The 17,368-nt window shown below is 43.8% G+C and overlaps 1 protein-coding gene across 1 annotated transcript in view; it reads right to left on the reverse strand.

Moving 5' to 3' along the window:
- The window catches only part of gpc1b (glypican 1b), a 103,597-nt gene that overhangs the window by 45,860 nt on the left and 40,369 nt on the right, over positions 1 to 17,368 (reverse strand). The window contains exon 3 of the mRNA XM_049598029.1: positions 4,573 to 4,731. Within this exon, the coding sequence (XP_049453986.1) occupies positions 4,573 to 4,731 (159 nt within the window). The remainder of the gene's footprint in view (positions 1 to 4,572; positions 4,732 to 17,368) is intronic.

Below are 17,368 nucleotides of genomic sequence, written 5' to 3' on the forward strand. Positions count from 1 at the left end.
CTTAGCGTTTCTTCCAAAGCTAAACTGAATGGATGCGGTCCTTCGGCAGCTGCCATCTTGGCTATTTATTTTTTGACTCCTACGGCTCAGCGCTGTCCTCATCATGTTACGCCCGCCCAGAGCCCGCCTCTGTCAGATAGACTGATCTGATTGGTCCGATGGGGATTCAGTGGGCTCTGCTCGTCGGGGCCAGATCCCTGTGCAGTGCAAATTCGAATTTGCTAGGGGCGGGGCATCTGGATTTCCAGGTTAAGAATCTCCCGCATTTTGCTGTCATCTCTGCCGCATGATCTTTCACTGCTGACTGACAGTGGTGCTGAGCTTAAGACAACCACACTCACCACGTCATTACAAGTGCAACAAAAGCCCCACAAGAAAAGATTAGATTAATTGATTAAGGTAGCCCAATCCAGGCAAAAGATGTACCGGCAAAGAAAATAAACACTGAATGGAATATAGTTCATTCAGCTAGGCCTGACTGAAGCGACAAACACTGAGAATAATAGGTTCAAAGGAGAAAGAAATACCCTTAAAGCCTCAGTGTGTAAAAATGGAGAGTAACAGTGACATCAGCAGTCAAATTCTAGATTGCAGGGCTCACTCACGCTCAGTCGCTCACCCCTCCCGTCGGGTAAGTGACGGTGGCCTCGTAGGACAGAAAGCCTTGCGCAGACAGAGATGGCATCATCCACGAGTTTTTCAAGTTTTTCAGGAGCAGGCCTATCTAGCAATGAGGTGAATATTTATTTAGGAATTGTTGTGCCGTACAAGGATTTATAACAAAGGCCTACACTTTATCCATAAACTTTTGGGCCTACATGTAACAATCAAAGCCTGAGACCACATGTTGGCGCCCAAAAGAACAAAGGAATCAGTCAACCCCCTTTCTCTGTGTGAATCAGCTGATTCAACCCCAACACAGCACCCCAGCTGACCAGCAGAGGCCCCCTGAAATACACAGCTCCCATTGGGTGAAATCCGCCACGGCCAACCCCGCACCGGTGACGTCACGCCGGGGTATATCATCACAGAGCGTACCTGAGGGAAACGCTTCTGGCTGTGATCCTCATAGCTGATAGAAGTACCCACAACTGTTCCTAAAGCTTAGCAACTCGTCCCACGTGGCGAACGCTTTAGAAAGAGTTATTACTGTGCACAGTTGGACGCGTTTTAGGCCTACGGATTTCCCTCGCTGGTCGAGCTGATCTCCTCTCCTCTCCCTCACTCTGTGCGCCGAGGAACACAGAGTAGCCCGGTACGAGACCACGGATTGACCCTCTCACCCGGATGCCCGCGGATGCGAAGTTTGGTAGATAACAAGGACTGCCTGCTTCAAGAAGAAGGACAAGGACCCCTTCTTTCCCGAGTGATTCCCGCTCTGAGCCGGAATTAACTCACCTCGCCAGAGACTTGCCCCTCGCCGAGGACCCGTTAGCCGCTGTGAGCCGCTAACCACTTCACCTCTGCCGTAACAAAGGACGCACGAGGAACGACCGACACATCACTCCACCTTCTGCAACAGTAAGAGGCTTTAGCTCTGGGCAGATAGTAGCTAGTGTGTGTTTTCTTTTTAAGTTTGTAATGGCTTGTTGATACTGACCGCCGCGTCCGATTTTGGCTTTTTTGATCTTGTAAAAATATTTCCTGTGTTGCTTCTGTCTGTTATTCTCCTGCCCGTTTGTGTCTGCTTGTAATACGTAGTGATCCGACCTCGTCGGACCGCTATTATTGTGTCGCCCACGCGGATTGATCAGTACTTCGCTGTGTTGGTTCAATGTCCAGATTCACGCCGCTCACCAGCTGAGCCGAGCGCGTCTCTGCGTAACACAGGACGGGTTACTGCATCTCAATACCGCCTGCGTGACCACACTGCTGAGTGCTTCCCTTTCTCTCTTCCTCTCTTCCACTAACCTACACTTGGGCCGAGCAATTCGAACTTCCCTCTCTACCGGCTCCTCCTTTTCTGAGTCGCGTGCTTTCTTGGCGAGCCGCCATAGCGTGACGTAGCTTGCTGCGTCACAGCCGCCATCTTGCTACGCTCACACGCCTCTCTCTCCCTCACACACACACACACACACACACACACACACACACACACACACACACACACACACACACACACACACACACACCCTTCTTGATGCTTGCTGGTTGATTCAGTAATGTTTTATAGTTGATAGGGTTTATAGAGCAATGTTGATGTTGGTTGTAAATTAATGTCATCAGTGTGAATAAACCCTGTAATACTGCAAAGAGAAGTTGCTTTGGTTTTTCATTGTATACTGTGATGAAGCTGGTTGACAAAGTCAGTGCCTGAGCTCCACTCCTTCCTGTTCATCTTATAGTTGCTGATATCTCCCTAGAATTAGCTCCCTAAGTGAACAATCTTGAGACTGAATTTACGTGTGATCATTGGTCCGGTTTTCCCGGTGGTGCCCCGCTGTAAGCTAATTCGATTATTATGCTTATGTAATAATTAATTAATTATTAATTAATTAATCAAATATTTTAATAATCCATAATTAATATTAATAATTATGAATTATTGCCAGTGATCATATTTAGCTCCTCCTCTTCCCAACATTTGGTGCCCCGTGTGAGGCTAATTTGATTATTATGCTTATGTAATAATTAATTAATTATTAATTAATTAATCAAATATTTTAATAATCCATAATTAATATTAATAATTCTGAATTATTGCCAATGATCATATTTAGCTCCTCCTCTTCCAACAGGAATCTAAACCATGTTACGATATTGTAGCGACCCTGCAGTAAATGTTTTGTTATAATGTCAATGTTCTGTGAGTTAATGGCACGTTTGGGATTAAATGAGTATAGGTAGGGGGCGGGGTGCGAGTGTGATGGGAATGAGGGCTGTGTGAGTGCGCATGCTGGTGTGTGTAGGAGCGAGCTGGAGGAGAGCAGGAGTGCACAGTTGGAGATACAGCTAAGTTCTTGTTTGTTGGTTGTTTTGGCGTAATTACAGCCAACAGTAACCTGTACTGTTCAGTAATAAACGGTGGTTGGCCGAATAATTGCGTCATCCTTTCCACACGTCCTGGCGGACGCTACAATATGTTATAGCTTACCAGTGAGATATAGGTTATCTGTGAGATATAACGTTATGTTAGGAGTGTTTTATCTCTAATTGTTTTGGTAACACGAGCAAACAATAGCACAGTAATGCTAAAATAGCACGTTTATGTGATAGTACGATTATAATATATGTGTCTCCAGAGTGTTCTTCCACAGGAGTTTTTTCCACCTGGAATAAGCAACACCGATATTCACTCGCGTTTTGTCCCGTCCTCGCTTATCTGATCTTTTGCTTTTATTTGGTGGCGTGGTTTCCCTATTACGGGGCAAAACATATGTGTGCTCCTCCATTTAAAGTGCGACAGAATCATAAAAGTACAAAGCAGGTTCACGCAGAAGCGCCCCGGATTGAGCTTCACCTTCTCTGTCTCCAGTGACGGCAAGTTCTAGGTAAACGTGAAAGGCGAAGCGCGTATATCCCTTTCGGCCACTGTATTCAAATATGGCGACGCAAGAGGGGAGCCTCCAGCAGACTGCGCCCTGCCTGTGTATATATAGAGAAATCATTCTAAGCCTATGAGAAAGCTTCCATTTGTATGTGAATTGCATTACACTTTAGTAAATATATATTTATGAAAGCAATAGTTGATATTTGCTAATAAAAAACCACGTAAATTACACATTGTAACTTTAAGACAACGACAAGGCCGAAAAGATTAAAAAAAGGGTTGGTAATTTTACACTTTATTTTGTAAAAATAAAATAACAAAATAATCACTGAGGAACAGCTTGGATGCAGTAATTTCTTTCCTGAATGCACTGCAGAGCCATTTGGATTGATTGGATTGATTTTAATAACTTTTACGTAATGAGGGTGTGCATGGTGCAGCTGTATCAAAAGCTGGATAATAGTATCAGATTAGGACTCAGCACTGGCAGATACTCAATATTAAAAGACTCAAATCGGGATGGAGGGCCAAAAAAACTCGATTGGGAGATCTCTAAAATAAAGTCTTGTTTGATTCAGCTGAAAGAATTAAAACAGTATCATGTCCCGTCATGAAATGGGCAAGAATTGACAAGATGGATCAAGTTTTCTGTGGCTCTGACTTTGGAAACCTGGTGCCAAAGTTTAAAAGAAAAACATTAACTTGGCATTCTGACAACACCACTGCAAGACATCACCAACCTCCTCTCTTGAAGCATGGCAGTAGATCAATGCTTGTCATCAATCTGCGGACTGTATGATAAAAGGACTTTGACTTATCTCTTACACGTATTTTCAGTCTGTGTGTATGTGCATGTCTGCACTTTTATGTAGGTTGGGTATGTCTGGAGTGAAAATGTGAAATGAAAAACACCACGACTAGCAAGACCATGTGCTTTCAAAGCTGACACAGAAACACCAAAAATTGTGTATATGATGTCAAAATTAAGAGTGTGATGATGATTATGTTCTCTCATATTGTTCCCTCACTCACTCACTCACTCACTCACTCACTCACTCACTTATTGTGAAACACAAACTCACCATCGAAGGCCTTGTACTGTCCAGTGAGTGAGGCCTGTAAGGATCGGCCGGCGTCTCTAAGTAGTACCTCCATCTCCCTGCGGCTCAGCACGGCAAGGCTGTCCTCCATGTCGCTGGTACAGCAGGTGTAACCCTGGGGACAGATGCGCAGGTGCTCCCCTAGAAGGAGGACAGGTGGAGACGGAGGAGGAGAAAGGATGGGGAGGTGGTGGAGAAAAGGGGGCAGAAATGGTAGAGGAAAAAAGGGACAGCAAGCATGGCGTTAGCATTAACAGGTTCAATCAATTCAGTCATTGCACAACAAAACCGAGATTAATAGCTTCTGTGTTGCTGCCGTAAAAAATACTCAACAGTGAACGTGAACATGACAGGGTGAATTAACTAAAGTGGTTGTTTTTATGGCCTTAAAGCCAAGCCTGCTGGCAGTCGAGGTGGCGGGGCTGCATGTGTTCACCCGCCTGATTACCTGGCAAGATGTGGAGAACTCTGTGGAAATGGGAGCAGTGGAGCAGGAGTACAGCATCAGCTCCCATACAATTTTAATGAGCACTCCTGACACGCATGCCTGTGCGTGCCTTTGCAAGAGCGCGCACACACACACACACACAAACAAACTCAGAAAACCAGGCAAGTAGAAAGAATCCGTAAACTCAGTATAAGTATACACACAACCAAATACCATATGAGAGAATTTAAACAAGGGCTGTCAAAGCTGGTTAAAACTGCAGTCAACTGCAGCCGAAATGAGAGGAAATTATGTAAGACGGAAATACAATCATCCACATCAATGCAACCGAGCCTCGGGCAAACAAAGTTCATGTGGGTGAAGCTCATTTGCAGGTGAAGACTGCAGATAATGTGTGATGCAACACTTCTGAAGATTCCTCCCCGCTAATACTATTTCCAGACCCAAAAACACGCACATAATCTGAATCCACGGTGAAACACACTCACACAAGCACACAAGGATGCACTGCACTATGTAGAGCAGGGCACATAAAGGACACTGAGACATATATGGTAGTGAGATAAAAATTAAGTTTTTATACTATCCTGTTGGACCTCTAAACATAAAACAACACTCATTTGTTAACATGAAAATATTTATCAAAGCTTCTGATGCGCCCACATACGCAAAAGTGCTCAGACAAACATCAAAAGGCTGTCGCGAGTATGCAGATAGGATGGGAACCTCTCTTTGAGCTCGGCGCTCTTCCTCAGGCAGCGTGGAGGTCACATCTATTTGCTCTATGACTGCTGTTGTTGATGTGGGGGTATGAGTTTATATGAATATTTTAATTTTTCTGCAAACAAGAAGCTTCAAATTGTTGTGTCACCCTGGGCCTGTTTGGAAACGCCTTTACTGCACAGTCATGAAACACAAGACACACTTTCTGTTTGTCTAGTCTTACGTTCTACATCGTAGGCAACTGGACTTGCTTGAGCTTCCTGAGGACGTTTCGCCTTCAATCCAAGAGGCTTCTTCAGTTTTAACAGACTGGTGATGCAGGCTTTAAATCCAGTGTGGGTGTGAGCCCTCACAGAGTCATTGAGGTCACATGTGAGCTCTGAGTTTCAGAATTGTCAAGGTCACATGTGAGTCACTGACCCACCCAGCTGTCATGTGTGCCATTAGGGTTAGAAGGGTCCAGGTGTGAATGGGTGTTAAGCTATCTATTTCTAGTCCTCTAAACCAACTGTCCATCACACTGTTGATCATAATTTCTCACAACATAACTCAAAACACAACTGTTGGCAAGTCCTTTCTCTTCTTCAAGCAGGAGTGCCAGATTCACAAGTTAAAATCCGGTGCTAACAACAAGTGTGTGTTATCGCCTGCTCGATAGTCTGTGTTACAGAAGCCAACATCTCCATTGTTATTTGATATTAGAGTGCCACTGGTTGCACTTTGTGTTAAGCAGTGTTTATAGACAGAGTGCAGGTTGTAGCATTTCCATTCTAATTGTATTACCCCCACCGCGGAAGACGCACGTAAGTGAATCTCACTGAGTCTACCTTCCCACCCAGAGGCCCTGCAGTGACAAGCATTCTAACAGCCTCCCTGTAATTCCCACCTCGCCAGACATTCCTTTCCCTTTCTTCTCTCCCCTGCTTGAGGGTCCTCTGAAATCCTCTTGCGTGGCTTTCATCTGTCTGTTACTGTAGACGGGTTCACTCAAATACACACACACACACACACACACACACACACACTGATGGACACACACATATATAGACCCTAAATGTGTAGTCTTGTCTGTTTTCATATTGTAATCAAATTGAAATTCAGGGCCACTTACTGTATTTGATCAGAATTTAACTTGGAAAGTCTTAATTTTTCTATTTTCAGAGGCTAACTTAAAATTTTGCTGCAATACTGTAAACCTTTCAGATTTTACCTACAACCCTTAAAACTTCCCACCCTCACCCCAAAAAACAGGCATATAGGTCATGTGCAAGCAGCTTATTATGACCCATGTTTACATTTATTATTGGGCGGTGACCTCCAGCGTCGTAATTATGTAAAGAGCAAAGAAGAAAGTCAGGTAATGTAGGATAAAGTGCAACAAAATCCACAAAGGGATAAGGTCAGAGTGGATGGAGGGGTCAAACAAACACAGGACTTTTACCCAGGAGACTGATGTTTGTGTCCCATGTGAGTAAAGTAAAGTAAGATAACAATGTACATCACTTAAATTATGTAACAAACACACTTGTTTTAATTAAAGTCATACTCTTTTGTCTACCCTAACCACACAGATGAGGTGCATAACTGCAAAGGCGTTGGGTCGTTCACTAATGGGAAGATTAGAGGTTCGATCCCTGGCTCCTTCAGTCCACATGTCAAAGTATCCTTAAGCAAAATTACTGTACCCCATATTGCTCCCAATGGCTGTTTCATCGGTGTGTGAGTGTGTTAAAGCTGTGTAGCAGGTAGCCTCGGCCACCAGTGTATGAATAGGTGAATGTGACTTGTAGTGTAAAAAGGCTTTGAGTGGCTGGAAGACTAGAAAGGCGCTATACAAGTGCAGTCCATTTACCATTTACGTATTTAAAATTGCCACCCTCACTATGAGCACCCATCGCTGATAATCTCCAACAGTCACAGTGTGTTGTTTTGGAACTCATTGGCAAATGACCTATTTAGTGGTTTAGATATGAGAATGCACTGCTTAAAAAATAAATGAGATTCTAGCTTGCTTCTAAACCTTCCAACGCAGAATACAGGACAACAACATAAAATAACACAATGCTTTTTCATGTACGTAGCATGTACAATAACACATGTCCCTGTTGTGTCCTGTACTAATAGACTGAAGTCAATTAATGAGCCTAAGCTGCAGTCTAATCATCAAAGCTTTGCAGCTTACACATATTGTGACACATCTCAAAAGGCTTAATTACTGTAATATGTCTGCTTCATCAACACATCACTGAGCTTTACATAGCCTGCACAAAAGCATATACAAACGCAGTAAACACACATAAGTACAGGATTAATGATTTCATGTCGCTCAGGCTATTATCAGCATGCACCTGGTGGAGTTTCAGCTGAGGGCAAGTCTATAGGCACAGCGCTGCCATCGATAAGACTGATCCTGCCATCCTCTCAGTCGTTAAAGCTACTGATTTCTGTGTGCACTGGTTCGACGATCACAAGCAAGCATTTCAGCTTCATTTACTATAGCTGTGGGCTGAGTTAATCACCGCGTACGCCCCCATCCAGTCCTCCATCTCCAGAGTATTTTACAGTGTGTATGACAAGAATCCATGCACTTTACTGATTATGTGTCAAGCAAGTTTCTGTAACTGTCCTTTAAGTGCCTCGTCCAGGCCAACTCTAAAGTGGAGCAATTAAAGGCAATCTTCCTCTTCGAACACGGCAGCGGAGGACAGGCTGCTCAGATCGGAGGACAAGGTGACATTGAGCATCGCTCAGCACCCTCTCGCTGGTCATGGTGTTAGTCACATCCACACACCACCAGAGAGGGAGTTTGGACCTGGAGAAGGGCACTTGTATGTTAAGTCTGTGTGATTTGCACGTGTCGGCGAGAGGAAAAAATAAATTGAATGAGAGGGCGAGAAAGTGAAGACGAGAGTACAAAGAAATGGAGAAGAAAAAAGGACGGAGGATGGGAGGAGGGAGAGAGAAGCTTGGCGGGGGGATAGCATACAGCACTATCAGGGGTCAGCTGCAATCTGTCAGCCCCTGGGACGGCCGTTTAAATGCCTGGACTGGTTTCGGTGTGTCTGCGTATTACGGGCCTGTGGCCATTTCTTCCAGTGCAATCTGCTCGCTGCCTGCCATTTGAAGGACATCTGTGCAAAGAACAATACACACTTAGAAGCACAAAACGCTCACACGCACATGGATCGCTGGAGGTGTGAGGTGCCAGGCAGAAACTGTTCAGAGAGTCCATGTTTATATATATAAAAAATGATTATTTTCCACACACACACACACACACACAAAACATCTGCAGAGTGGACACACACGTGCAGCTTTAAACACACATGCAAGGTCCTGGACGCACATCTGCCACACAGCAGGAAAGGTCACCTGTAACAGAGCATTACGTTTCCAGTTGGCTAACCTAACAGTCGGCTAATGTTACACACAGGGCAGACTCTTCCATTTGACTCAGTAAACTGGAGTAAGCCAATGTGTGTGTGTGTGTGTGTGTGTGTGTGTGTGTGTGTGTGTGTGTGTGTTTGTGTGAATCTGTGTGTGTCTATTTGGGTGAGAGCGACAGTAAGCCACTCTCGATCAAAGTGTCGAGGAAATGTATCCTTAACAACCAGACACTCGCGCTTTTACACTTACACTCCTTCTCTCCCCCCTCTCTCTCTCTCTCTCTCTCTCACACACACACACACACACGTCTCATAGCCAGAGGATACTAGAGTAATCAGCAGTGGAGGATAGCTCAATCTGGAGAAGAGCTGTTTTAGTGGGAGGCTCCAACAGTAGCATCTAAAGAGCCACAACAGAGGGGGCAGCTAATGCTAATGCTCGAGACGCCCAATTTTCTGTGCTTACAATACCAGACACATCCCATTTTCTGTACTTAAGCTAAAAAAAAAAGAGATGTTTTCATTACATACCACAAGACCACTCCTCGTACATTTACTCCTGCATTAACCAATTTCCAGTCTGCCCTCGCCATTTCCTGTCTCCATTGTTCCCGAATTGTTCCTGCAGTCTGAATAAACTTCATGGAATGCACGATAAACTTGAAAAATACGGCCGTGATAATAATACGGTTCACGTCCCGCGAGAGAGGATGAATTACAGATTTAAACTGATTGCGCAGTTGGCGCATAGAGATGAAACAAAAAAGCCCACACATGAGTAAGATCTGCTCAAAATTAAATGATCTATTCAAATATATTCAAATTGACAGAGTAGGTGTTCTGCATTAATCAGCCACCTTCTGCGAGGCCAATCAGCACAGAGGTAGCGAGCCAATTATCGGGCCTCTCCTAAAATTAAACACATGCATAAACCACCCACCCAACAATTAATCTATGCGTGAGGGCAAAATTAGGGAAACTATTCACCCCGTAACAGTCCTCCATCACTTATTTCCCTTTTCTTTTGACAGACTCGGCTGCTAAATGGTGAGCAATTCCCTAACCATTAGCTTATCACTGTTCACCAGGGAGGAAGGCTTCTATTAAACAGCAATCTGGGAAGGCAGAATAAGGTCGTGGACACTGTGATAAAGCATGGGAGAGACTGACAGTCAGCGGCTTTTAGAGACGGTGGGAAACACAGAGAGAGGAGAGGGCAACAGGAAATTAAGAATGACTCAAAGCCAAAGTGTCTCCGTCATTCGTCTGGAAGTCTGGGAGCAAAACAGGAGAAGTCATAATGCTGCCCTTGTTCAGCAATGTCACCATCACTGTGTCACTATTTAGTGTAGGTTTGTTTCTCTCTGGTCCACGGGTCCTAAAAACGGATAATACAAAGTAAACACGACATAATGCACTGCCATTGTAGCAGGTTTTTATCCGTCCTTTCAGACTATTTCACGCCTCTGGCAAGTTTTGATGCTACATTCGTTCCGTCAATTCAGAATATGTTAACCTGTGCAGGTGTGAGGCTGATTGAGATATGCAATTTTGAAGCTCGGCAATTCAGACTATTCATTGTGTTCATGGAAGATTTTGAGTTTGCCCCCAGTTGTGCACAGTTTATTCAAATCCTCAGTTTCTTTGTCCTTTATGTTGGTAAGGTGGAAAATTGGGCCATAAAATATTCTTTTTTTCCATTGTCGTCTGCTGAGGCCTTTTTGCCTTTAAGCATAGTGTATATTTAATTCATTTTTATTATGACAACTACTTTAACAGCCGCACAGCAGGTAACACTTGCGCCTCACAGGAATCAACCATCCCAGTTTTGTGTGAAGTTTCCATGTTTCTCCTGCGTTAAAGTGTGGATTCAGCTCAGTTGGATGGACTGGAGACTCAGGAAATGCCCATAGGTGCTGCTGTCGAGACATTAACATTGTCTGGACTGTATGGGTACCTGTAACTTTTCTTCAGCATCTGCTCTTGTGCATTCTACACCCTGACCATCATGTGCATATTCCTGGGTTAGACATGAGTGAGCTGATTGCCAGGATAAAAGAGTCTGCATGTTACCTGGAGTTTAGCAGGGTAGTGGATTCGGTTTAATCTTGCTCTGTAAATTAACAAAAGGGCTCAATAATCAAGGCTAATAATGTCACACAGCCTGAACACAGTGGGCATCTGTTTAACTGAGCATTCAAATCATTTCTTGGCCCCAATAACACCTTCTTATTTAACTATTTCTTTGCAGGATCTTCCTAAAAAGCAATATATAGTCTCATACAAAAGCATAGGTGAGGTCAGGACTTCATAAAAAGGTGGCTACCATGGTGTCAGATAGTAGGCAACACGCATCCAAGAGGAAGCAAAATTGCAGATGCAGCACTGAAAAAATTGCAAATATAGCAAACAAGACTAAATCTGTGGTTGATTTTCACTTTGACATTTGCTGGCGATACTTTTTACAAACAGTAACCAACAATTGACCCTTTGCCAAGTCCCAGTCCTGGACACAGACTGACTAATTATAACGTAGCATCGGGCTGGCTCACACCAGGGTCCGACAACAACACAGCTGTGCTCCATCGACTTTTCAGATTTCCTTCATTTTCAGGCTGGTTTTGTGGATTTGGAGCTAAATGTTGTGCCTGGGGCACGTCGTGTATTAATGATACTCGTTACCTGGAGAGGTTGGAAAAAGATATACGTTTCTTCCCTGTTCCAAAACCAAAATCAAACCCTGAAAAGTGTAGGGTTAGCCAGCTAGCTACTGAAGATATAGCCAACTGAATGTATACACATGCTGCTTTTGCTTTTCAATGATTATAACAGTGAAACAAAGACCGACCCTGCTGTACAGGAACCAGTGAAGGGAAGCAGGGAGACTTTGCTGATATTCAACCAGCTGTGTGTTATCACAGTGTGTGCAGATGAATGTTGTTTGACTTTCCCTGGAACCCCCCGACAGTCCGGTGGCAGAGGTCCAGGTGCTGGCAGCAGCACAGGGGTGAAGCCAAACTAGAGTTCTCAATTTCAACCCGAGCCCGAGCCCTACCCGAATAAGCACGACGGGTCGGGTTGGTTTGGGCCGACTAATTAAGTTAATTGGGGAGGGCTGAGTCGGGCTCGGACAGCGGAGAGAGAGGGAAAAAAAAAAAGTGTGTCTGTCAGAGAAGCGCACTGTGTGAGGGCGTGACAGCAGCACTAACACACAATGCTGCTGTCCATGGTTCTCACTTCTGAGCAGCCTGTGAGGAAGAAAATATGCATGTCAGTTAAGATTATTCCAAATCCATTCATCAATGTTATGTTGTTGATGTTTGAAGGTTATAGTTACCGTTTTTAATAAAGTGTTCGAGTCGAAGTATCGTCTGCTGTGTGTGTGTAAGGGGGATGATAATAGGGCTATAATAATTAAGCAAGAAGAAAATGCAAATTATAAAAATAAAGAATGCTGAATTCCGTTCTGACGAAAAAAAATAATAATACTAAAACAAGATATGCTGCTGTGAAGTGTGAGCGAAGTTCAGTCAGTCAGTCAGCGTTCAGGTGCAGGAAAAGTGTTGAGAGCGGCTGCGGCTCATTAAATGCAGCGGCGCAGCGCTACATGATGCGCAATGGTTGCTCTCCCCCACGCTGACGTTGAAGCCTGTCTGTCTGATAATTTTATTTTGGGACATGAATGATTGGTTGACTTTAAGTGATTAAAGATACTGTATTTGAGCCAGGGAAGCCAGACTGCTGAGGCGCACAGGAGGATCATCATTTGTTCCCCCTTCCATTTAAAAAAAAAAAATAAACTCGGGTTCAGTTGGGCTCAGACCCAGTGATGTATGTGATGATGTCGGGCCGAGCCAGTATCGGGCTTCAAGTCCCTTGGGTCATTTCGGTTTCGGGTTGAATTTTTGGGCCCGTTGAGAACTCTAAGCCAAACACTGTTCATCTGCACACACTGTGATGCCACACAGCTGGTTGAATATCAGCAAAGTTTCCCTTTATAGTCATTGTCTTGTGTGGCGATCAGCAGTGATGTGGTGGTTCACTTTTACACTGTGATCTGTAGCCTATAGTCCGGCTTTAGCTTCTAACTATCTTTGTCTTTTTAACCTGTTGTTGCTGCTGAGTCAGTTTACTCCCCAGTTTACCTATCTCTCCAACAACTGCACAACATTGTTGGAGCCAGATTAGTAAGTATATAAAAACTACCAAGGAAAAACTAAAGACTAGTTTGAAGTCAAGTTCTGAAAGAGAACAATATTTTCACATTTGTGCTAATAAAGAGGACGGCAATAAGAGCAGACTAGACTAGACTAGAGTTCACTTTTTTCAGTCTGCCACTGCTGGCACTAAAGCCATGGAGAAGAATGCGTATAGGAATTTTGGACGCATTACATGTGAACAGTTGGTTTATCTCCATGCTTTTTTTCTGAAGCACATTTGACAAAAAGGCATGACTGCGACCGCACTGATATGCTGACACACATAACTGATGGCTCCGGGTTGCCATTGCATAACTGACACTGTTTCAAACACCAGCGTACAGCATGTGTGTGTGCATTTGCACGCATGAGTGTGTGTGCACACATGCTGTGGGATCGGAGAGATTAGCAGCCTAATCCAGTCAATGGTGAGAGTGTGTGCGTGTGTGTCCACAGCTAGGTGGATTATTGTCAGTGCCAAGGAAAACACCCATGGACACCAGGAATCACACACACACCCTCACCCACACTTGAGCAGTGGATTAGAGTTAAACAGATGAGAAATAACAGGGCTATTTGGCAGCACAGTTTTACATGTCTCATCCAACAACTGTACACAATAAAATTTTAAATACCAAACAAACAAATGCTTAAAACAGGCAACAGTATGGTCTCTGTCCAACAGCTACCACCCTGCATTCCTCTCCGTCTGTCTACTTATCCGTCTCTCTTTGCGCCCCTAACTTTCACACACACAGATCGACCTACGGGCGACCCAGGCCTCAACCTAGACTCTAGATGCTCACCAGTCTGGTAATGTGAGCCAAGCAGAAAGTCACATAAATAGCTTCCTCGAGCCAGACGACGAGGCGGCTGCACAACACATTAATAACACATAACTTCCAAGGCCGGCTGATCTCCATGTTGCTTTCTTCAAACCCACACTTACTACCTAGCTACCTGCCTCAAGAGCTATTCATTTATACATGCAGCACTGTAGCAACGGAGTCATGAAACACCCGAGTATACTGCCCTCAACTGTCACACTAAACAGGTGCTGAATCAGACTCATTTTAATGAGCTGGGAAAACTTTGACCAGCAACTCATGTTGACTACAGGAGAGAGGAATAGCTTAATGAATAATGTGATAATGTAATGATGTGGGCCGTGGGAAGTAAATCACTTGGTTAGAGTTAAATAGCCCCAGCTGTGATTAACTCTGTGGTCAGTCTGTGTTAACAAATGGACCGGAGAGAAATGAAGTGGAGCAGGGGAGCAGCGTATAGCAAAGGGCAGGACAGAATGAGATGGTATAGGACTGGATAAGATAAAACAGGATACAGTATCTTGCCCCAGCATGTGTTTATGACCAAAAGTGTGTTTAACATCCTGCTAACTGTTTCTTTAACATCACTGTGTGCTCATGCTGATGCACCATTCACAGTTTTGCTCTGCCCTTTTCCAAAGGAAAAATACAAAACACATAAAAGCACACATAAAAATGCTAATACAATTACTGAGCTCTTTGATAAGTCACATTTAGAAGGTGTGACCTTTCAAAGTAAAAACAAATAGCCTCTCTGGGAGACACTGTGACCTTATAGTGAATAAAATCATTATGAATTGCGTCCCTGTTTCTCTGATAGTTTATACCATCACCCATGGCAACAGATGGGAACCAGATGCTGGAACATCAGACTGGAAGAACAACAGTGATAGTGTCATTGTTTACATATCAAAAGGGATTAGCAATGGCAATTTCTAACATTACAAAGGAGGCAGAGAGAGAATGTGAGCAAGAGAGGTAACCTAATCTTTACTTCGTCTGGAAGCATACAGTTAAAGGGTAAGTTCACTATTTTTCAACCTGGATCCTATTTTCCCATGTTTGTGTGTCTACATGAGTAATGGGAACAACAATTTTTGAAACTGGTTCGGTATTGAGTGGGAGCGCTGCAGCCAGCAGAGGCAAAACTGCAATGTAACCGCTCTGGGCATGTTCACACCATCAATACATCTACTGAAAGTGCTTGTTTTTACCACTGAGAGGTTCAGATTATCATTCTAAGTGTCTTACAACTCGCTGAAAGCATCTTACAGAGATGAGATAGGCCTTTTTGTAAAAGAATAAGACTCTTTCTTTAACAAGAACCAGCCCCGAAATCACACTGACAATTCCACCAGGCTAGATTTAGGGTGCGCTCACACCTGCCGTGAGTGTGGTTTGTTTGGGAAGGTGTGAACACAGCAGTCGCATTTGGATGTGCATCAAAACAACCGGACTGAGAGCTTCTTGAAGAGGTGGTCTCAGTCTGGTTACAAACAAACTCTGGTGCGGTTGGTTTGTAGTGAGAATGTGTTCCGACCTGGATCTGAACCAACTGCAGTCACATGACACATTGTTTGGGTTAAACATGAGCATGTTACAGTCCTGGAGGATTATTAATGTGCACCTCCTCCTGTACTGCCTTAATATGCACATTCAGCACATCCAATGCATCAAAACATTGTTTTCTAGTTGGAGCCGCGCCTCATTTTCAAACTGTATGGTTTGACTAAAATGAACAATGACAGCAATATAGTCCACGATGAGCAGCGCTAAAATCAACCTGCGTAGTTGTCCCCCCATTGTGACATTAGAAAGTGTCACATTTATCTTGCAAGTGTACTCTTCTTCAACGTTTTGTTTACTTCCTGGATTTTTCCTGCATGGAAATTCTGACCAATCAAGAGCAGCTTTCTGGTGCAAGGCATTTGATCTGGTCCGCTTGTAAATGCTGCCGTGAGAACATGAACCAACTCTGGGCAATTGTGCAAGTTTGTGACAAAATTAGTCCCTGATTCAGACCAAAGCAAGACAACTCTAGGTCTGAAAGCACTTTAAAATAAACAGTAATTTTAGTGTGTATAGAGCCAGCATATTGTCACATCTAACTGGGTGATTTAAGTGTTTATTTGAACCAAACCAGTTGGTGATTGTTGGAACAGCGAAAGACAAACCAAGACTTTTGTTGACTTTGAATGAAGCATGTTTTACGATGATAAAACTGCTGTTCATTAAGATGGAGTCTGCACGAAAGACTGTTTCTAGTTAAACAAAAAAGATCTTACTCTTCAACAAAAAGGTCCATCTCAGTAGGGATCATTTCAATACGTTTTCCAACACTTATATTGATAATCTGAACATGTCAGTAGCAAAAACAAGCACTTGTAGTGGATGTAAATTGACGTTGCAAACATGGCCCAAATGGTTACATGACAGCCTGTTTCGCCACTGTCGTCTGCAGCGCTTGCTCAATACTGGAAATGTTTCAAAAATTGCTTTCCCATAAGTCACTTAGACATAAAAAAAACATGGGAAAATAGAGTCCAGGCTGAATAATACTGAATTTACCCGTTAAGTGGAAGAAAATGCACAACGTTACGTGTTTGTTAAGCTGCAACATTTGCACTAGGTCAGACAGAACCTGCGGGATCCCAATTCTGTGGCAACTCTCTAATGGGAGTTGTGATTTATAAGGAACATGATGGATTACAACAGGTTTTGTAATTAAGTTGCTGTAGCCCAGAGAAACATGCTTGACTGCCCACTCTGATAAGACAGGCACGGAGTGACATGCACGCACAAATGCGCACAACTGCATTTGCTCTTTGTCCTGTTCATTCTGTCTCCTTCCGTCTCTCTCTCCTTTTCACACACACACATGCACGCGCCTGCACAGACAAACACTGAAATCCCAGCAGCCAGTGAATAACCAAAGAGTGTGAGAGCCAGCTGCTTTTAATGGTGGCAGCGGCCTGTCCCATTCACTTAGCAGGTACAGTCACAGTGCTGTCAAAGAGGCTGATGTGGTGTTGTAGCTTTCCGACCAGCCTGCCAACTTGTCCAACCATGTCCTGCCTCCTTCAGTGTCATCTCCACTCTTTATCCATTCCCACCATTTCTTTTTCCACTTTGCGTGTTGACTGAGATTAAACTGGACTGACCTGGAATGTGGGAGAATGCAATTTGCTCAGACTT

Source organism: Epinephelus fuscoguttatus, linkage group LG15, assembly GCF_011397635.1.
Source record: "Epinephelus fuscoguttatus linkage group LG15, E.fuscoguttatus.final_Chr_v1".
NCBI lineage: Eukaryota > Metazoa > Chordata > Actinopteri > Perciformes > Serranidae > Epinephelus > Epinephelus fuscoguttatus.